The sequence below is a fragment of the Xenopus tropicalis genome, chromosome 8 (assembly GCF_000004195.4).
Source record: "Xenopus tropicalis strain Nigerian chromosome 8, UCB_Xtro_10.0, whole genome shotgun sequence".
In the NCBI taxonomy this organism is placed as follows: domain Eukaryota; kingdom Metazoa; phylum Chordata; class Amphibia; order Anura; family Pipidae; genus Xenopus; species Xenopus tropicalis.
Genome location: NC_030684.2, coordinates 52,236,242 through 52,259,841, shown reverse-complemented (window position 1 = coordinate 52,259,841; position 23,600 = coordinate 52,236,242). Strand labels below are relative to the sequence as shown.

General features: G+C 39.4%; 1 protein-coding gene across 2 annotated transcripts; it reads left to right on the top strand.

The window, feature by feature from the left end:
- Nucleotides 1–3,214: 3,214 nt before the first annotated feature.
- On the top strand, nt 3,215–22,637 carry vsig1 (V-set and immunoglobulin domain containing 1). Of its 2 annotated transcripts, XM_031906867.1 has the most exons (8): nt 3,215–3,338; nt 3,859–4,025; nt 8,665–8,763; nt 13,737–13,929; nt 18,275–18,430; nt 18,545–18,664; nt 19,600–19,729; nt 20,798–22,637. In XM_031906867.1, exons 1-8 carry the CDS (start codon nt 3,296–3,298, stop codon nt 20,958–20,960), a joined length of 1,071 nt encoding a protein of 356 aa, XP_031762727.1. In that variant the 5' UTR covers nt 3,215–3,295; the 3' UTR covers nt 20,961–22,637. The 2 variants fall into 2 exon arrangements, with proteins under 2 accessions (XP_031762727.1, NP_001106380.1); NM_001112909.1 differs by lacking the exon at nt 8,665–8,763 and having other exon boundaries at nt 3,235–3,338.
- Nucleotides 22,638–23,600: the final 963 nt, after the last annotated feature.

Sequence of the window (23,600 nt, the reverse complement as noted above, 5' to 3'; positions counted from 1 at the left end):
TTCCCAACAACATGAAAAGTTCTATTCCCATGTTGATAGCCAGTGTGATGCTGTACAATCCATGGCCAACGATTGGCCACATTCTAATCTGGAAATAAGATGCTTCAGAAGTTTGCCAATCCCTTACAAAAAAATAAGTACATTCTCAAAGAAAATTCATATTAACTAAAGTTTCAGTTTTACTTTAACACTATAGCTGGGTTTTGGGCTGGAGAGTTTCTGAGGCAATTAAAAATGCAAGTTCTTCACCAAAAGGATTAATTTCATCTTACAGCAACAAATGTCACCAAAAGCTTGTTAGTTAATGAGCCCTATAGGAAGCACCTACTGACATATCCGACAATGGCAAGGGGTGTTGACCAATTGCCATCACAGGATATTAACTTAATGGGCTAAAGGCAGGACTGGAATATTTGGCAATCCAGCCTATCCCACATAGATCTCCTAGGACTTCAGCAGCAAGGCTTGCCTAGAGATAGTCCTCCCCTGTTCAGAACCAGCACCTAAGTTGAACCCATGGCCCAACACTTTAGATTGGTATGAATATTGTTGTGATTTTGACACATTTACATGGGCTGACTGGACCTACAGAGCATGAATAACCTTACTGGAGCTATTCAGTGCAGCCTAGGGTTGCTGATCAGTTAAGTGAGAGTTCATACACACATAACACCATAACCAAATGACTAGAATAGCTTGGATTTAGTTTTGTTAAATAGTAGGGATTCATTTGTAGAGCTGGGAGCCTGGGAATTAACAAAGTCTGCATTTTGTCCTTCTCAGGTTTAAAAATAATAAAGCTTCCTTAATCAATTTTCTGCTTAACTGCTTGCCTGCCATGGCTGTCAGGGGCCTTATTGCCAGCACTGTTAATTTTACATATCTGTCTTTGTCTTTGACCAATACAATGCCACTTGTTTACTAGTAACAAAAAATATTAGGGGAGAAGGGTTAGGGCCAATATCTCATGGACCATAGCTTTCCATCGCTCCTAGTTACATGGAGACACCAGAAAGTGCAGATGTGTATTATTCACAAGAGGTGGTGAAAGGGGCTTGCCTTGCATGGCACATTAGCCTAAAAAGTGGCATTTTTTATGGAATCCCTGTTCGGCAGCATTTGTGTTTATCAGATCTTATTTCATATTTTATTTATGATGTAACCCTCTGCTTTACTTGTGTTTCAAGCTGTACAGGAGGTATTTACGTATTGCCAATCCATTTCTAGTGGATTCCTGGTATAGGCTCAACTTGCTACAGTCCCTGCTGCTACTAGAGGAATGTTCTGCAAAAAAACAAACATTATTATATTATATATTATAATACAGATATTATTATAGACAAAAGAAAATGTGTAACTTTTAACAAATTAAAAGACATTACCAAGGCACCAATTGCTTTAAATAATTAAGCGTCCAGTGTATCCTTCAGAGTTAGCATATAGAACAACTTTTATCCTGCTGCCTCTCCTTTAAATAACTCCACAAAATCTCTACTCTCTTTAAATATATGGCCCAAGCTGAATTACAAATAATACACCGAGAGGGAGAAAGTCATGGGACAGAATAAAGATTCTAGAAGTTTGAACCACTAATTGTGTGGCATTAGTTACTGAAATCAACATTTCATTCATTCACTGCTACTTTTGAAAATGGAATATCCTCACAACCCGGACTTCCAAACTTTGATGTCATATGTGAGAGCAGCTGTTACTTTACCTAAGGCTAAAATCGATAGCTTTCTTGGTCTAATACAATGTAATTAGGTATAGAAAGGTTCCATTTTTAAAAATAGTTAATACTATGTAATATATAATTATAATAACCCAGTACAGTAAACATTTGTGAGATTTGTGGTATGTACACATCTAAAGGTTCTAAGTTTTGTACGTTTAATCACACTTACTGATTCTGATTAAAATAAACTGGAGAAACCACAAAAAAGTGATAGTTTTCAATTTTCAATTAAATTTAAACCCATGCCTTTACTCATACTTAAACACTATATGGAAGAAATCAAGATTTCTAATAAAGAAATCCACCTAAACCTAGAAGGAAGATTTTGATGTTTTTTGGTTTCTAAAATGAAAATGTTGTTGTCAGCCTAATGGCCTTCATAAGGATTTATACAGATATCTTTTACTGATAGTCCATCTTTTCTGTCCTGTGTAATATCCCTTTTTTATTGAATTTTATAACTGAGGTTCATTTTGCTGGCTTAAGAAAGAATATGAATTTATCCTAAACGGTGCCTTATATATGGCATATATGCTTTATGTGTAGGTGTTATTATTATTATTATTATTATTAAAGGATTATTATTATTGAAGGATCCCTATTGAATGCAAACTGTACTGCATCTATAGTCACCAGGTTGGGGCACAAGAGTACAGAGGTTAATTACAGGTATAATATCTATTAAATGGAAACCCATTTTCCAGAAAGCTCCAAATTATGGGAAGGCCCTCTCCTGTAGACTACATCTTAAGCAAATAATTTACATTTTTAAAAATGATTTCCTTTTTTACTGTAATAATAAAACAGTACCTTGAGTCCAACTAATACTGTATATAATTCATCTTTGGTGGAAAAGCCAACACTATTGGGTTTAATAAACACTTAAAAATTTTTTTAGCAGAGCTAAGGTATGGAGATCCATATTATGGAAATATCCCTTATCCTAAACCACAGTTCCCGAGCATTCTGGATAACAGGTCCCACACCTGTACTTTGTGCCTGCTGTTGCACCCATAAATGCTCTAGAACCTTAGAAAATAGGGTGTTTGTAAGTGTGTATGTACGGTGTATAGCTAAACATAGGCAACTTACATGGCTGGTGCAACTGGCACGGCACAACATTTAGCTATGCTTAATGGTAAAACAAGGTGCACTTAAAAATGAGTCCTAAAAATGTTCTCTAAATCTCATGGTAAGTGCTAACAGGGCTTCGAACATGATGTAACATTTTGAATGATGAAAACCCCCCTGACTTCAGGTCAGAATGAAACATACATTCAAGAGTATTCAAATAATGCTGCTTGGTGCAGATATGGGTTAACATGTCTCACAAGTGTATCAGGTGTACACACCCTGAAAAATAGTGCAACTGAAAACACACAAAAGCCACACTGCCATATTGGGAGCATTCAGGGGAGTGTTTTCGATAAAAGTGTGAATAAGCTCTTGTTGATTTACTGATGCGCAGCGATAAGAAGGACTACTGTGTGGAAGGCACAAGTGATTCAAACCACCTCAAGAAAACATCTGCTCCCTGTTCTCTCTGGATCTCTAGGCACCATGAGTTTCCTCCTGTTTGTAGCTTTAGGACTGAGTCTTACAGGTAAAAAATTTAATTGTTTAAAAACAGGAATAGATTGTTTAGAGGAACAGAGGAGATAGCTTGATGGAAGTTTCCATTCTGTATGTCGTCTCCTTCCAGACTTATTATTAGAGGGGTGCATACAAGGGAGACTGCTCTGGGCCCTGCAAGGTCGGTTTTCCCCAAGTCCCAGCTCCCCTAAAGGTAGTTCTGTCTCCTTCTGGTCAGCATTAAAGTAATATTTTTTGTGATGGTAATTGGTGCGGGGAAAAGACACACAGTTCTAAGACATGGTTTTGCCCTAGTACTTCATTACTGTGGGTTTGTATGATATTTTGCAGCATGAAATCTATTATTGCTAATTTATACAGAATAGTGAGGGATCCTTGTGTGCCTGAGTGTGATGTTGCTGTTTGTTATTCAAAGACAAAATATACTGGAAGTTTATGAAAGGGAACTTGGAAATATTTGACAGTTTATACTTTTTAAGATGGATCTTGTATTCATCCAGTGCCAACCTGTCTCTCACTCTTGACTTTAGCCTTGAGCCACTGCGTCCAGGTGACTGTACGGAGCCCATATGTCAACGTGACCTCAGGACAGAATGCGACCTTATACTGCACCTACGCTCTCAACAATCCACAAAGCACCAAAAATCTTGTAATTCAGTGGAACGTTTTTCAGGCAAAATCACAGAATCAGGAAACAGTGAGTATGGAAAATCATTTAAAACAATTACGTTTGACCCTTCGTGCAGTTTATATAGCGCAGATTTATTTTGCATGTATTGTTTATGTTCTGTAGTTGTTTCTTGGGCACAGGGAAAGGAGGATAAGCTTTATGCCCTACAGCTTCTGTAAGCTACTCTGTGTATCCTCTAACTGCAGCTGCTGCACATGCTGGGAGTTGTAGTTTAATACAGCTGAAGGGCTTCATCTTTAATATCACTAAAGTAGGGTGAAAACTGAAATTCAACTTGTCCACCTAAAAACCGGAATTTTACAGTGTTATAGGTAATGTTTTTTTCTTGGAAAAAATAACCAATATAACTATTTCTGTCTGATTTTTACCAAGGGTGCTAGTAGCAACATTAAAGGTGGTTAGATACATGCAAATCTGCTCATTTTTAAAGGTTGCTAAACAAGTGACTCTTTGCCTGACTTGGTCACTCACATCATAGATGATGCAATTTGGCTCAATAGGTGGACAGTACAGGCCCTCTGGGGAAGGATGACATCTATAACCTTACGTGGTCCTTGTCCAATGGGTTCTTCTTGCTTTCTTAACTGGTATCTGGTCAAGCCCTGGTCAAATATTGATTGGGAAAGCATATAGTTTGGGCAGTAGGTTGTTAACTCAGTTAACAGTGGCTGACTTATCAATCTTAATATCATCATTCAATTTGTGGATAGCTTAAGAATATGTACCTGTTATCCCAAATGCTCGGGACATGGGGTTTTCTGGAAAAGGAGTTTTTCTGTAATTTCTGTAATTTCTCCATGCCTTGAGTCTACTAAAAATCATGGAAACATTAAACAAACCCGATAAGATTGTTTTTCTTTAATAAGAATCAATAATATCTTAGTAGGGATCAAATACAAGGTACTGTTTTAGTATTACAGAGTAAAAGGAAATCATTTTTAAAAATTGTAATTCTTTAATTATAATTGAATCTATGAGAGACCTTTCCATAATTCAGAGCTTTTTGAGTAATGGGCAACACTTATTGCTGTACTGGTCTATAAATACGACTGCCTCATGATCAGAAAGCAATGTATTCAGTGCCCAGCCCCTGAAAATATCAGGATAAAGAAATAGGAGCTGCGTTGTAACTTTGCTGACTAAAAGGATAGAATTTTAACACAGAATAACTGTTCATCATTTTCAAAGCTTCACTTTCAGAAGGTGCATGTGCCACTTTTGACATTCTGTGGGGTAGCCTCAAACCACAGAGATGATGATCAGGTTATCCAGATGTATTGCACACACATTCTGTAATGGCTTCCCTGCTGCAACAGCCTTTTTTTCTATGGCCACACCCTAGACAGAAAGCTGAAGGAACATACAACATGCCTTGCAGCATGAATGGCTGATAGCCAAAGCCTAGTATTTATTCTGCAGTATTAGCTTTGACCAGAGTAAAACATTAATACATCTCTTGCAGTTTCAGCAGCTGATATTGTCTTTTATTTGTGTTTACTGTGTTTTTTTCTACCCATGGGCTGATTTGGTTACATATCCTGGTGATTTCTAACAGATATTTGTCTTATCATTCCCTTGAGTGTAGATCAGCTATTTCTTTAATGATTATTATTTCGTAATCTCTAAGAGAAAGGCATCAGTGTTTGATGCTTCTAGATATTGTCACACACACCCATCAGAATTTTCCCAAACATGAGATCTGCCATGGAATTATAGTTCCAACAGAATTAGGGTGGTGTGTTTAATACATAAGATGGCCGGTTTAAGAAGTGCAATCCAAGAAAAATTGCTTCTATTCAAGTGCTATTCACAAAGGTTTTTGCACAAAACACCGGCTGCTTACAATTTGCCTTACCCCTTATTGACACAAGCATAACAGCTAAACTTTTGAGAGACTTATCAAAGTGATCACTAGGTCACTAGAGCACTGTGACAAACATCTCCATGAATTCACTCTACTGGTTACTTCCCTATTCAGATTCTAAATAAAATACCTTGGTTAAAATATACATATATATATCCAGTACACGGAAGGCACTCATGGCATCAAGTCAACAAAAGTAATCCTTTATTCAGTACCCATATCAATGCATTTCGATCCCCTCAGGATCGTTGTCAGGATATATATATATATATAGATGACTTTGAGAAAGGCTGTGGACACGGCCGAAACGTTAGATTGACGTTTTTCACAAAAAACTCCACTATTTTTTCACTAAGTCCTGTGAGTGGGGTATTCTGTTTCAATTGTAAAACATATATATAGATATTACAGAAAATTAGGTGTTTGTACCAGATGTGCCATGGCAAGGCTTTTTATTATACATAAGTCCTAATTTACTAAGAAATTTACTAAGAAAAAGTGCAAGAGGTACAAGGTACAAGGCACTAAGGTACAAGAGTGCTTGCTTATGCGCCTCCCCTCTCCTGCCTTCATAAATACAGCACTGTTAAATGCAGGCAGCTCTGTATTCATGGGGATTGCACTTTAAAACAGAGCACAGAGACTTGTGCCAACTCAAATAACAAGGAAGGTGTGCAAAGTCCAAAATAAAATGTCTGACTGCACACATATTTTGAATTTTGCACATTGATTTCCCTGACATAAATGAGATTACTACTATCACATTAAGATAAGTTTGTAGGCTGATTTAAAACTAATGCAAGGGGATATAGTTAAAACTGCTAACCAGATCTTAGCCCATTTATTGGTTGGAATTGGAGGGTATAAGTCTGTTTCCCATGATGATGTATAAGTTGGGAAACCTATGTAGGCATTTCTATTAATTGGGAATAAAGTTATGATATTATGCCAGGATTTTGTATGTGGCACATATTTAGATCTTGCTTGGTTAGCCAAAGTAATGAGGAGGTTTTAATTGGGAAGATTGAGGAGTTTTCAGTGTCTAGCCAGGGGGTTCTACCAGGTTGATTAGGCCATTGAGTTAGTCGACTAATCCTATATAGTATAAGGTTGGGAACCCTGAGATCTCCTTGGTGATATGGAGAAAGTGGATTTATAGTGTATTTAAATCATTAATCCTCCAGCAATAATGTGCACTAATGTGTCACTGAGCACTAAGAATTTGTTCACTTACCCTTTATTAAGGAGCTCAAGTGAAACAAACTGGATGTATTGATTCATAAAAAGTAAAGCCCAAATATCCAAAAATGAATTAATATAAAAAAAATTATTTCATTGCCCCTTATAATAAATAGAAGTTTACCTATGTTTAAAAAGCTGGCCGCCCAGAACTAATACATGTTGAACATGTAAAACGTATAATATTTATGAAAAAATCTTAAAATTTTAATATCGGGGGCGATCCTCACCTCATGGCCACCTTGAGGCGGCTCCTGTGATGCCATCCCCCCTCACCACCCAGTGCTTATCCCCTTGTCACCCAGCTCCCCCCCACGGAGGGGCTGCATCATTAGTGCAGAGAATGCAATTGTGCTCTCTACACTAGCAAAGCCGAATTCCCGGTTTAAAAAGCAGAAATTTGGCTCTCAAAGATACCAGGAGTAGCTTTTTGCTACCCCTGGTAACTGTCCTCTGCTGTCTAAGGAAAGTTTCTGGATGATGGAATGTGCCCAATAACAAATTCTGAGGCAAATGGCGAATAGAGGGGTGTGGCACAGTGATATTACAGACATTCTGAAAATTACATATAATGTTTACATTGTGATATGTAAATACTGTATGGTAAGCTTCAGGTTTTGTAGGAGAATACAATATTAAAAATGAGATTGTAAATTAATATATGCTATGTATTCTTATGAAAATCAATAAAAGTATTTTATGAATGGTTACTGGTGATGTGAAGCTTGTTTACCCTGTGTACTATTCTAGTGAACACCAATCACTATCTTCTTGTGTCCTGGGGGGTCTTTGCAGCTTCTCACCTCTGCTAATAAATAAATACTTTATATTATTACTATACTTTTTAGAAACTTGATTTATCCCCATGGGCCTCTTAGTAGTCAGTAATCCTTAGTTCCTGCCTAAATATCTGTTGTCTCATTGTTGGCTTACAGCAATATTTTAATTCTCCTGCGCTAAAGAAAGGCTTGCAACAAATATTGAATGAAAATAATGTATATAACATTGGCATTCTGCAGAACTAAAACTCCCAGAATTCCCCTGAATGTTCTTTCATATAAGGATGATGGAAGCTGTAGTATGGCCAATATAACCCAGTAGGCCTAGTTTACTTAACCACCCACTAAACCAAGAGGAAATATTATTCACACCTATACTGAAACTGTGCATCTGTTAGGACTCCACCAGGCCTTCTATACTATTGGGCTGAAACCAGTTGCCAGGTATCCCGTCACTATTGTTATATCTATGTTTTTGTTTTTAGCCAAAATGTCCTCTGTCTGGTGTAATACCATGACGCTGGGATGCAATATTTTGCCAGGCATATGTATCTAGCTCAAACTGCTACTACCCCTTGCATTTTTTCCCCAGCAGAGGCTGCAGCATTTTCTCCTTTAGAATTAGAATACAAATAAAAAAGCACCTAGCACCATAACAAAATGGCTTTAGCATAAATTTGAATAAGGTGGGTTTCTGTGCTAAGTGCAATACGTAGATAATGAATTTGGCTTAAGCGCTTGGACCATTTCTGCTTTAAAACAGCTTTCCCCGTGCTTCAGTCCAGATGAAGGGTCATTGAATCAGTGTCTAAAGACGGCGTATGGCAGAGATGCACGGGGAAGGTGTAACTGGAAGAACCAGGTAAGGATAGTATACCAGCAACATGGTAGTACCTGCAGACTTGCCCAGGACTCTTATCTTGCCACAAGATGTTATATGTCATAGTGGCTAGAAAAACTGGTAGAGAACGCAGACTTCTATATTTATTGACATGTGGAAAACGTGTCAGTATTTTTACAGATGTTTCCAATAATATGTGCATTGCTACATGAAAGAGAATTATATATGAATGTAACAATATATAAATGAAATTCTTATGTCACATAGCTGAACTAAAGTAAACAATAAGCCTGCACATTTAAGAACAACTCTGCCCCATTCTCTCTGCACACACTCATACAGTATATATAATATAGAAATCACAGCTTCACTAGCACAAGCCATGAACAAAGATGTAACGTTTTGCCTTAATCAAACATAATAGAATGAAAACATAATATAGACTAACTAAACTACTTCCGATAATTTCTACCTGTGACAGGGAAAAGTCAAAACAGTAAGTAAAGAAATAGCCTTATGTAATAGCAGTATGAGAAACATTTCTACTAACACCCAGATTCTGGACTTATTTGAAATATATCTTGGCTTTAGCCAAAACTGCAAAACTCATAAGCATGATTCATTCACGTTAATTTTCAGTGGTCAGGCGTGTATGGTTACTTCCATTATGTATTAGTACAATTACTTAAAATTACATATCATTACATAACATAATTTATGATGTGCAAGTATAATGTTCATGTGTGCCAACTTAAAAACAAAGACACACCAACCACTTTGGCTTATGAAAGGATCAACATTTTATAGTCCCTTTATGGGTAAGACATACAGCATAAGGGTAATGTAATATATGGCCAAAGTTTGCTCATGTTCAGTAATGATGTTTGCTTTTAAGCAGGTAACCATTACATCCTACCTGCTGATTAGTTTATATAGGTAACACTACACTCTCTTTACATAATAATCCCTATAGAAAGGATATATACTATACAAGGGCTTGTTTCCTAACAGGGCACAAATCCAATTGCCAAGAACTTCAATGGTGCAATCTAGCCCCATGTACATCACATTTTAACAAGGCAAAAGGCATGTCTAAAAAATGAGAGATCAAATGTTATTCAGGGAGTATGAAGGTTTTTACATGGATAAAAAAAGATATTAACAGACATTACAGACAGGATTGGCTAATCTTTCAGATATTTTGGCATATTTGTTTTTACTTGCTCTACACTGAAAGTTTGACATTGAACTGTAGTACATTAGGGGCTCAACTGGGATTAAAAAGACTTAAAAGAACACTATACTATATTGTACACCTCTGTACGTAAGCAATGTTACCAATCTGTTCTGAATCTGTTCTCAGAATCTTACTTGCTGATTAACAAACTGTACCATGTTGTGAATTTACTTAATATATAATTGACAGTGTATATATTTCCTTCTGATGATCTCACACATTCATATGTTCCATGTTTAATCATCTCTGTGCAATAATAAATAAATATAATGTCCAGCAGATGTACATTGGATTCTCGCACGCTGCTTTAGGTACATTGCATATGTCATTTTGTGAGGCCAGGCAGTTGTAAAGGCCCATTACTATTATTATGTGCCTATAAAATTGCACATAATACATATTATCAATCCATTACTAACTGATATTATATAATTATTCAGGGCGACCCAAAGTTAGAGAAGAGGGGGTTTTAAGAAATGCAGGGCTATGCAGTTACACCCTGTGGATAAGGGGTTCACCCCCACTTTATTGCTTGTTCATAACAGGGTTGGGGGTCCTGGGACCATGCTGTGAGGGGGGAGGGCGCTATTTTAAGGTCTATCTCTTTGCCTCCAGGAAAAGGAAATGGCCACCATACCAATAATCTTCACTTTGTCTGAAAATATTGCACCATTTCTTCTAGGGCTGTATGTATTTTATATGGTGCCTTTGAACACAATAGGTCAGGTGGGGCTGTGTTTAGACACTAGATAAAGGGCATGGCAGACCTGATAGAAACCACACTACAATACAAGCAAGAATTGTTATTGAAAGAAATATCATACATGATAAGAATAACTGGTAATTTGGAATTACTGTTTTGCATAAAGGCGCTTATGTTCTAAATATCCCATAAACTGTGCATTTCATCACAAACTGGATGCAATTGTGTGGAAGTCTACCCAGTGTAATTTATTTATTGGGCACAAAAGTAAACCCTGCAGCTACAACCCAGTTAGGATGTGGCGGTAGTTCCAGAGTTCCCCTGCGTCCATAGGTGCAGCTGTGTTTAAATAAAAACGGAAGGCAGGTAGAACTGAGTGACGTTGAGCAAATTATATGTGCAAGCAAGTGCATTTTGGCACAAGTACCTTTAACGAAAGTGGTGTTACGTGCAACTGACTGCAGGGAAGTGTGGTGACCACAACTGCACATGCTGACGTACATAAGCCATTATAATTATATAAGAGCAAATAAAACTTGGCAAGCTTAGTGCTGGCGCTGCAGGGTTCCAGTACAATGGCATATATTATACAGGAAGCAACATGTTTTACCACTAATTCAATTACTTTTTCCCAATAAATAATAGGGCAAGAACTAGTAGTGTAAATAATACAGGGCTTATTGCTATTTAGGCAAAAGCCTAAATAGCCCTAAAACATGACATATTTATGACTGAGAGGAGTCAGGTGTCATCTGTACTTCTGTTTAGAAACCACTTATTTCCTGTTTCCTTGCCTGTGATTTCACCAAGCGTCAGATGTTACACAATTTGTATGACTGCCCCTGTATTCTTTATGCTCCAGTGGTATAAGCCTTGCCACATCTTGACTAGTTTTCTGTTTTAGTGTTCATAGCTGGCAGACTATTAAAAGCACGATTGGAAAAAATTCAGACTAACCACGATAATTTCTGATGTGCGTTAATTTTGCGAAAAGTCGTGGCATGCTTTGACGAAAATATTGTGGTACGATCCAAAAGTTACGCAATTTTTGTTTCCGAACGAACGTTAACGGCGCAACCGTTTCTGACTTTGACACTTCAGTGTATGATTTTGGAAGCCTCTCATAGGACTCAATGGCACTCTGCAGCTCCAACCTGGCCCAAGGAAAGTCTCCCATAGGGCTCAATGGCACTCTGCAGCTCCAACCCGGCCCAAGGAAAGTCTCCCATAGGGCTCAATGGCACTCTGCAGCTCCAACCTGGCCCAAGGAAAGTCTCCCATAGGGCTCAATGGCACTCTGCAGCTCCAACCTGGCCCAAGGAAAGTCTCCCATAGGGCTCAATGGCACTCTGCAGCTCCAACCTGGCCCAAGGTAAGTCTCCCATAGGGCTCAATGGCACTCTGCAGCTCCAACCTGGCCCAAGGAAAGTCACAACGACGCTTGAATGAATCCGAAACTTTTGTACTCGTTGCGACAAATACGATTTTGTCGCGCAAATTGTCGCAAAGTACAAAAAAGTCGCTCAAATTAACTAAAATATCGCAGAAAATACGCAAAAGTTGTAACCTTTAGAAAAAATACAAATTTTTTGTATTCGGACCTGTCGTACTTTAATGAATGTGCCCCTAAGGTGCTGATTCATCAAAGTATGAGTTTGAATCACGAAATGGGTAAAACTCGGATTAGATACGATAATTTCTGATTATCGCAAATGTCACAAAATTGCTTGCGAAAAAAATCGTATTAGTCACGATAATATCATATTGGCGATCAAAAAGTCACAAAATATTTGTATCTGAACGATCGTAAGCGCCGGGAAAACCTTTCTGACTTTGCTCCTTCTGTGCATGTTTTTGGAAGCCTCCCATAGGACTAAATGGCACTCTGCAGCTTCAACCTGGCCCAAGGAAAGTCACGATATCAAAGCTTGAATGAATCCGAAACTTTCGTACTCAACGCGACAATAAGATTTTGTTGCATCATTTTTGGAGCACAGTACGAAAAAGTCACACAAATTAGCAAAAAAATCGGAGAAAATACGCAAGGTACGAAAACTTAGGAAAATATGATTTTTTTTTGGAGGCAGTCGTACTTTGATAAATGAGCCCCTGAGTGTTGCATTTACCAGGGAAACTGAGTCTAAAGCAATTGTGGTTTATGCATCAAAGCAAATCTGATGCTGCAGTGCGGAAAGTCTCTGGTGTTCAACATCATAGTGACGTGTGCCCAATCTTCTTAAATGAGCACTAAGGGGCATGATTTTGCACCCCTTAATGCTATACCCCGATGCCAAAATTAACTAATGTCCTAAACATACAAAAGATAAAAACAACATAGCTAAGCAGTAAATTTCATCGTCTCTTTCCATAAAACAATAGGAAATGGAACATTTTCAGTATTAAGCCAAGTGTGTCCTGTAAAAACTACTACTGCACTGCCTGCTTTGTGGATAGTTGCACCTCTGTATAACTTAAGCTGGCCATACCCAAAAAGATACAAAGTGGTATGATTTGGCCTCATATATGCTGGACTAAATTGGGCACATTTCCAGATATCAGTCAGCAGGTCCTGGGGGGGCCCCCATACACTGGAGGGGCTGAGTTGGCAGCTTTTATCAGAATGTGTCTGGACAGTTTTATTGCATTTCATGAGTGAATGATCCAGTCAGGGTTCTGTGTAATTCTTGCAAATTGCAGGCTGCCCCGCTCAGTGGTGGAATAGAGGTAATTTGCCCTCCTTAATTGAGGACAGATGGGAGAAAAGGTATTGGAATTCCTAATTAATTGGGCTTCATTTGAATAAATTTGCAACCCAAATTAGACAAGTTATCTTTAACTATACTGGTTTAAATTTTCGATTTGATGTAACATCAGAAGAGCCAATACTGAGGCACTCATGTGTAACCTACTTTGATGCGAGCAGAACAAGCCCAGCCAAATATTAGAATATTTACATTTCACATATGAAATTTAAAGTACATTGTGAGTAGCAGAAAAGTACTGGAGCTCTGTGTAAAACTAAGTTAATGCAAGTTTTTGTATTCTGTTCTCTAGGTGTTCTTTTATCAGAATGGCCAGCCTTTCTCTGGGCCCGGTTATAAGAACAGAGTCACTGCTGCCCTAACTCCAGGGAATGCAACCATAACTATTTCCAACATGCAGCCAGAGGATACCGGTGTCTACACCTGTGAAATACTGAATTTACCTGAGTCCAGTGGCGAAGGAAAAATTATCGTGACTGTTCTGGGTAAAATATGCTCCATAATGCTATAACTTGTATAGGCCTTGGGTGGAAGTAAAAATAGCTGCTAGAAATGTTTTTATACCACTACCCACTAGGTCCTGGTTCCCCAAGAGATTTTCTACTGCTCTAGCAGGCCAGTCAGACCATCAATGGAAGTGGTTCCAAAGCTGTGGTGCTAGCCCCCTTAGGGAGGATTAAATTAGTGAATGCAGTTTTTCTATAGGAAAGTTACCATTGTTTTCCTATGCTGTAAATGTGACCTTCTTAAAATTCAAGGGATCTTGATCAAATGTTGGACCTAAAATGGGGCCTGAAACCAAAAAAATCTAAAGATCTTTATATATCTACAGTATATCTATATATATAGCTCTTAAGGCCTTGAAAATGATAGTATACTGTAGCTGAATAACCAGACTGACACTTCAAAAACTAACCGGAAGTTATAACCAAGTGTGTGATTTAATAATCACAGAAATATGAATTTAGTGAACTTGAACTGATTTATATTTGATGTAATTTAATGAAGGTTAATTGCTAAAAGACTGAATATGTGTGTGGGGGGGGTAAACCTGAAACTGAAGTTGGAGTAAACATGGTACAAAAAATGGTATATATGCACAAATAAAAAAAGTAGTTAATGATCAATACCTGGCATTTTAAAGACTTATTTCTCTTTTAAAATATAGTGTAAAGTAGAATACAATCTTTAAAATTACAGGTATGGATTATTATCTATTATATATAAAAATGGTTGACATTCCAAAGCTTTATAGCGTTTAATCATACAGGATATGAGAAAAGCTAGGGAGTTATCCCTACTATATAGAGTGTCATTTATGGTCTCATCCAGCTGGCCACTGGCTTATTGCCGTTATGACATGGCACTGGACTACTAGGCCATTTAACTCTCTGCCTGGTTAAAATGAGATTGGAACATATTAGGAGGCCTATGGGAGATAGGAAAGCTTGTGTGTCTCCCCTGTTGATGCCTAGACAAGTTTATTTCCTCCATTCAATTAATAGGGCAAATAAAAACAATGACTTAGTTGCCCCTTCATTTTATTTGTTGTGGCTTGCTATGAATTCTACATTGCTGGCCTTTTCCTGCAACAGATAAAATAAAAAGCACGAGGGAGTTACACAACTGCATGCAAAAAGTCCCCTGTTTATATGGATCATTTCACTCTACTTATATATAATATACATACGACATTGATCATTTCATCTTTACAATTCCTATTGCCAGTAACATCCATAAATCTAAATCACATAGCAAGGAGTTTGAGCCCAGAGTGAATAATGTGTTAGTAGTGTGTGTACCGGGCACTCCTGAAAGCTATCTGTGTTTAACATGGAATTCTGCCTGTTCCTATCTTGCCTCCATAACAGAAACTGACTGGTAAAACCTGTGTCATTTGTTTGCATTTCTGGGTAGAAAGAGATGTGAATAGATAAAAACCATTGAAAGAAAAAATCCAGACTGAAATAAAGGAAACACCCTGACAGATTTCTTGCGCGCTCTTTCCCTCTCTTTTGTATTTTTTTAAACTTTAGAGCCCTTTTTATGCATTTCCAATAAGCTTGCATGGCAGCGTACAAACAGCTTCTTAAAACGAATGTGTCTTAATATTCAACAGAATTATCCTAGGGACCTGCTTTTATCCTACAGAAACTGCAGCGTTTATCAGAAATTTGCAAATAAATAAGGGTTCACATGCTGGTAGATGTTGTGTTAAGGGACTCAAGTCTTATATTTGTAGTACAGTTGTGTAACCTGTTATCCAGAATGTTAGGGACCAGGGGTTTTTCAGATAAGGGATCTTTCTGTAATTTGGATCTCCATACCTTAAGTCTACTAAAAAATAATTTATACTTTAATTAAACCCAATAGGATTGGTTTATCTTCGATAAGGATTAATTATATCTTAGTTACAATCAAGTACAAAAATTTTAAAAAATTAGAATTATTTGCTTATAATGGAGTCTATGGGAGCCTTTCTGTAATTCAGAGCTTTCTGGATAATGGATTTCATACTTGTACCAGTGCCCCAATCACTGAAGGCAGCCCTGATTACATCTAATACACTGACTGTGATTAGGTTGAGTTAAAAAAATAATTTAGTTCTTACATAAAATTCTACTCAATAGGCCCTGTCCAAAGTGCAAAAAACAGGTGCAAAGAATCCTCCATGGAATTTCCATCTGACACCTATATGCACAACTGTTTGCACTCGTGGGTCAGAACGAGTTTCACTTGCCACTGTATGGAAAAAAACAGAAGGGTCTAGAAGTGTCCCCTGACATGCCCCTAGCATGTGTGCCAACCAGAAACCATAAAAAGTCAATTATTGTTCCTAACACAGTAAACACTATAATACTGGTTGTCATCTAAGGGCAGTGTTTCTTTTTTCTTCGTGGCAAAATGATAATCGCATGCTTCATTTCATAAATAGTAGAACATAATTCTATAAAAAGACACATTTCACCTATCATACCTCCCAACATTTGAAAAGTAGAAGGAGGGACAAGAATATCTGCCGCGTGTAGCACGGCAAAAAAATTTCAGGCCACACCCCCTTTATGGTCACGCCCCCAAAACAGGCCCATTTTACAAAACCACACCTGAAAAGCATAACATTCACAAAGTGCACCAGAAGACACGGTGGCCCCAATCATTTTATGACATATTTTGGCCCTAAGGATTCAGTGTAGCACAAGCATCCCATGCTACATATTGACCCTCAGCATCTCTAATTCCATTTCTAAACAATTCAAAACTCAGAAAATCACCAGAGCTGTATGAAGACCCATCAGTAGAAAGGACACACAGACATTGGTAGCCAGGGCCCCCCTAAAACTTTGGTAGCTAGGTGTTACATTTTGCATTGGTGCCAGAGCAGGACCTCCTAAAACATTGCTAGCCAGCCCAGGGCCCCCTAAAACATTGCTAGTCCCCCCCCAGTGTCCCCATACTATGAGCCGCTCCCCACTGCAGCATCCTCCAACTCCCCGCAGTATCCTCCAGCTCCCCCCGGTATCCTCCAGCTCCCCCCTAGCATCCTCCAGCTCCCTCCCAGCATCCTCCCCAACATCCTGCAGTTCCCTGCCAGCATTCTCCCCAGTATCCTCCAGCTCCCCCTTAGCATCCTCCAGCTCCCCGCAGTATCCTCCAGCTCCCCCCAGTATCCTCCAGCTCCCCCCTAGCATCCTCCAGCTCCCTCCCAGCATCCTCCCCAGCATCCCCCAGCTCCCCCTTAACTTCCTCCAGCTCCCACCTAGTATCATCTAGCTTCCCCCAGCATCCTCCCCAACATCCTCCAAATCCCTCCCAGTGTCCTCCCCAGTATCCTCCAGCTCCCCCTTTGCATCCTCCAGCTCCCCCCAGTATCCCCCAGCTCCCCCCTAGCTTCTTCCAGCTCCCTCCCAGCATCCTCCCCAGCATCCCCCAGCTCCCCCTTAACTTCCTCCAGCTCCCACCTAGTATCCTCTAGCTCCCCTCAGCATCCTCCCCAACATGCTCCAGCTCCCTCCCATCATCCACCCCAGCATCCTCCAGCTCCCCCCTAGCATCCTCCAGCTCCCCCCAGTATCCTCCAGCTCTACCCAGTATCCTCCAGTTCCCCCCTAGTATCCTCCAGCTCCCCCTAGTATCCTCCAGCTCCCCTCAGTATCCTCCAGCTCCTCCCTAGCATCCTCCAGCTCCTTCCCAGCATCCTCCCCAGCATCCCCCAGCTCCCCCTTAACTTCCTCCAGCTCCCCCTAGTATCCTCCAGCTCCCGCCAGCGTCCTTCCCAACATCCTTCAGCTCCCCCGCAACGTCCTCCCCATCGCCCCCCCCCCCTACTTCCTGCGGCTCTCCCTGCTCCCCCCACAACCTGCCTGCTGTATCCGCCTGCTTCCCCCGGTTGTGTCCCCCGGCTCTTCTTCCCTCGTGACGTCACACTCACGTCCCTCAGGAACACTGCAGTTTCTGCACTGAATTCACCTAAATGAATGGAACTGAGTAGAAGAAGCAGAAGAAGCAGAAGAAGCGGTGCTCCCGAGAGACGTGAGTGTGACATCATGGGGAGAAGAAGAGACGGGGGACGCAGCCGGAGGAAGCAGGACATTTGAAGACAATCGGGACTGTCCCGCATAAAGCGGGACAGTTGGGAGGTATGACCTATAAAGTGTTGCTGTTTCTCTTGCAGTTGATTCTATTAAACTGAAAATGTTCTAATGCTCTGTATGGTTACAGGTTTGCTCTAGCCACACCAGAGCCCTGAGCTTCTAGTTGGACAGAAGCTCAGGACAGAAGCTATATGATATCTGATGGCAGACAGCTAATTCTTTTCTATTATTCCTGCAGTTCCACCATCTAATCCACATTGTACTATCCGGGGAGCGGTAGAGACTGGACATTTCATTTCTCTGATGTGTTATTCTGAGGAGGGGATGCCGCGCCCGCTGTATACTTGGAATAGAGTGGAGAATGGGGTATTGAAGTCAACACCTCCTCAGATGAGTGAGTGTAGCCACCTTTCATGCAACATACTAAAAACTGTACAAGGGCAACTTGTGTGCCAACTTCCATGCTTCATGCCGCAAGAATAAATGAGTTCTCTCCTCACTTTGACAGATCAGCAGAAAGGAAGCCTCATAATAGGCAACCTGACAGATTTTGAAGAAGGATACTACAGATGTACAGCCAGCAACGCACTTGGAAATGCTACATGTGAACTCAATTTACACACAGGGGGTACACAATCTATTTATCTTTGACTTGCTAGTGTCCAATTCCAGATTTCTTTGAAAGAAAGTAGGATAGACTACATGATAGTCCCTTAGAATCAGGTCCAGACAGATTCCAAATAGTCTCTTGTGTGGCCCAGACAGACCCCCACAGGCCCAATAAAGAGTGACTGTCTGTGGCATTAAATAGCACCTATAGATGCCAGTCCTAATTAAGTGCCACATATCCCTCAATATATAGTGCTCAGTCGACTACAGAGTTAAAATAAATTGTGGCCTCTGGCAATCATAACCAATATGTGATGGGGAAAAGTTATATCAGGAATACTTGACCTTCATGCCATTCATACTTTGCAACATGTAACATTTTCTATAGAATATAGAATGCCTTTTTTTACTTTAATCCCAGAAAATCAATTACATACAGAAAATATCTAACAATATGTACTGCTGGAAAAAGACAAGAGGGGCCACCTAGTGGTGCAGGAAGGGGATTCATATATCATGGATTTCCAGCCTGTGTCCCTGTTGGAATTACAGGTTTTTCCAAATAAGGGATCTTTCTTTAGTTTGGATCTCTGTATCTTATGTCTATTTGCAAACGTATTTAAATATTATCTTAATAATAATAACTTAATTAGGATCAAGTACAGTGTATTGTTGTATGTAAACATTGTAAAAATGTATTTGCTTATAATGGAATCTATGGGAGATGGCTTTTCAGTAATTCGGAACTTTCTGGATAACGGGTTTCCATATAACAAAACCCATACCTGTATCAACAAGCACCGAAGTTCCACAAAAACATTATTTATGCTTTATTGAATACCCTAGAGCATTTGACCATGTAGACCATAATAAACTGTGCCTAAAGATATGTAAACTGTTGTAATTTTCCAGCAGAAACCCAGTAACCTCTTCTTTAATTAAATTTTGCAACAGGAGAAGCAGGTGTAATTGCAGCAGCAGTCATCGGAGGACTGTTGGCAGCAGCTATCATTATCGCCATCGTCTGGTTTCTTATAGTAAAAAGAAAGCAAAAAAAGCAAATTCCACCAACAAAGGAAATGAAGTAAGATATTGTTTTTCATATAACTTTTATGTTTCAAGTGTTTTAATGCAATTAAAGCAGCACTTTCTAAGATTGTAAGTCTGAAAACCTTTAGGGCCCTGACTAATGGGGGACGTTATTGCCCTGTGGGAAATCTTCTCTGCCATGGGCCATTAAGTGCCAACAATACATGCCCCTTAGCAATTGCTGCATGTACCTTACATGTGGCAATCACTGGTAATCGCCCAAAACTGCAGAAAGAGGCCATACACTATAAAATCTGCTCACTTGCCAAGATCGCCAAACAAGCAGTTTTTTTTCCTTGATATAACCACACAAGGTGGGTGATACCTGACTAATCTGATCATTTGACCCTAGGCCCAAGGGTATGAAGAAGCACCATACTTAACACCTGACCTATTGCAAACGATAAGGGCAGGACTGTCTTGCACAGCCTGTGATGTGCTTTGTACCTCACGCTAGATTTTTAATCTGACGTGGGGTGGTGAGCAAAGCAAAGCTTGCACTTTTTGAATGAGTGCTTAGGGGAGTGATTTGGGCCCCTAGGTGCCTTAGCACTTGCATCTGGGGTCTTCATACTAGTTAGAGAACCTCATGCCAACTATTCTCTACCATCCTGAAGTATTCTATGAAACATGTCAAAAAACAACCTTTTGATTGTAGATGTGTCATGCCCCTGACCCCACCTGATACAAATATTAAAATAATAATTTGGAGACCCCAGTATTACATTGCAAATTGCATTTGCTGGGGTTAATAATTGCATCCCTAATCCCACCCAGCCTTCCTTACAAACACAGTGGAGTGTCCTGAACCAAATAAAGAGGTAGACCCAACAAGGAGGTAGACCCTTAACAAATGGGCCCATGATGATAAACTGTCCATTCCCTGCTTATGTGTTAGTGACCCTAAAAATATGATCTGTTTGCATAGCAGAAAAGGGTAGCATTAGAATTCCATGGTGCCCTGTTATTGGAACACCATGACAGTGAGAACATGTGTAATTTGTTTGGATGCAAAGCAACAAAGGGAATAAAGTAATCAATATGTTCATTTCTATTCCTGCAGAACAAGTCCTTCAGGAGAAACCCATGAGTACACGGCAGTATCTGGAGAAGCTAACGAGCCCAACAAGGAAACTCTGGGGTCTTCTGAGCCTACCGAAACCATCCAGTTCCATGACCGTGCTGAGAATGCAGCCAATGGAGAGACAGAAGAACACGCTGCATAAAGCAAAAGGCTCGAATAATTTGCTTATATAAAGGCACTGTTAAGGCTACACATTTTTTTTCAAATCTGCGTTAAACAATATAGTCACCTTATATGTGTACATACAGTATTCTGACTCACACAAATGTTTGCAGAGTTAAGTACAAATCTGGCAATAGGTAGAACAGGAGAGAAGACATGGCAGTAAATCATTCTGTGCCTGGAAAGCAAGGAATTTTAAGCCAAAGAGCCAGACTATATTAAATTCTCACAATAGCACTTGCAACAGATTACAAAAGAATGTTGTATAGCCTTTACATTCCCTTTAACATCAGATTAAGATGGGTTCCTGCTCACACAAACTGAAAGAGCAGAAATCCATTTTTTTTACTAAAAAAATGATAAATATTTACATTGAGAAGCAAGAGAAATTCTTTTTATACTTATGTTTTGTTGCAATTATTTGCTGTCACTGTATACAAAATAATAGCCTTCGTCATTTGTTAATGCTATATATCATGCTATTCCCTATGTGTAATATCTGGGTCTCTTATTCACTGCCTGACACAGTAGTTTCATAAATTACATTTTAAGGACAAAAGGGGGATGGCAGAGAAGGGGAAACTAAAACTAAATGACAAAATAGCAGAGCTGGGTCGAGACACCTGAGAACCCAAGAAAAGGGGGATTTCTACATGCAACCCCACTAGGGTCCCACCAAACCTTTACCTCTATCTGGAGCAAAAAGTTATTGTTGGACACAGGAAGGGTGAGGTGATAAAAGGAGCTGGACTAATGATAAGTCTTTCATATAGTATGTGGCTGTGCATGCCTCAATAAACAAATATTTTTTTTTATTTTAAGGAGACCACGCACTAGCTGAGCCTCCATGATATCTGGCTAATCACACCCACGGCCAAATGGACAGATACCATATGACTGACCATGCACATGTATAGCCACATTCTATTGTTCAATCTATTTGGGCCAACAGCATCCGACCTACAGAAATCTGGGCATGAATGGATAACTTAATTAGAAATACTGGTTTTTACAGTAGCATGTTAGTTAAAAACTCTGCTAAATACAACCATCTTTTTTATTGTCTAAATAAATCCTTACCCAGTCTATTTTATTTTAATAGAAGCAGCTGGGCAGTTTGTCCAATTGTGACCATAATGTCTGACTGTCTGGGTGTACATGTCAGCAATGGTTTCAGTTCTGATAGACTAACCCACAATCAGATCACAGTCAGTCCATCAGACAATACACCTTCTCAGTGTGTGCACAGTACAATGGTACATGAGCAAGCGAAAGAAGTTGCCCTCCTTCGCATCCCTGTAGATGGCCAAATCACAGTATCTGTTAGTCTCTATCAGTCACATACCTGCCAAGTTTTCATAGCTGCAGACATTATAAGTGCAATGGCACATACAGCAATCTGTAACTCATGGGAAATTGCTGTTCCCACAGTTGACCATTCTCCAGCGGGCACCAAATTGCCGTGTGTGCTGTCACCATATGGCTCATTTACAAAAGGATGCAAGGTACAAAAAGTCTAAAAGCCCCACACCTACTGCCTGGCTGAGTATAAGAGTTACCTTTCACAGAAAGTGTTGTGCTCTGCATGTTGTTGGTATAAGAATGTGTGTGTAGCTATTGCCTCTGACATTAATAAATTACAACCAATTTGTAAATATTTTTTGGACCATTTTCATTTTTTATAGTGTTACTGGACCTTTAAAATCAATTTCCAGTTATAGAGTGGCTTCTAGTGGCCAGGCCAAGTACAGCACTTTCTCATCTGAGAAAGTTAAGATGAAAAATCAGATAGGACCCTGTGACTAATGTGGGCCCAGTAGGGACCCTAAAAATTACAATTTCATATCTGCTTGTTTCCCTGGGTTATAGGGCCCCAAAAAGGCTGCTATGAGACCCAGTAAATTCTACTAATGCCACTTGCTACAGGAAATAATTTTATACTGCATATCGTGTAAGGGAGGGCGACAGGGGGGCAGGTGGGGATTGGGTCTGGATCAGCACTGCCCAGTTCGAGCCTGGTTTCACCTTTACAGTCCCATCTTATAAATTACAATCATTGGATTCCAAATACTATAGAATACTTTCAGGAAAGAATGTAATTATCTGTGGGTATTTCCTGTGCTTGCTCACAGTGCATATTTACAGCATAGCCAATGCAAATATTTCACATTAGTCCCTGCTATACCTGAGCCTTTAACTTTCACAAAAGGCATTTAGCTGCCAGGGCATGCCACTCACTTTTGGCACACTGACCTTTCACTTTATAATTTAAGGTGGAAGAAGTAGAATTATGCTCTGTAATAAACTCAGCTTTGTACACCCAGATAGACCTTTGATTCATTGGAAGCTATCCAGGATGCTCGGGACCTGGAGTTTTCCAGATTATGGATCTCCATAATTTAAGTCTGCTAAAAAATCATTTAAATATTGAATAAATCCAATAGGATTGTTTGCCTCCAATAAGGATTAATTGTATCTTAGTTGGGATCAAGTACAAGGTATTATTATTATTAACATTTATTTATAAAGCGCCAACATATTCCGCAGAAAGATTCGAAGAAAACCAATTTAAAAAATTAGAATTATTTGCTTATAATGGAGTCTGTGGGAGATGGCCTTT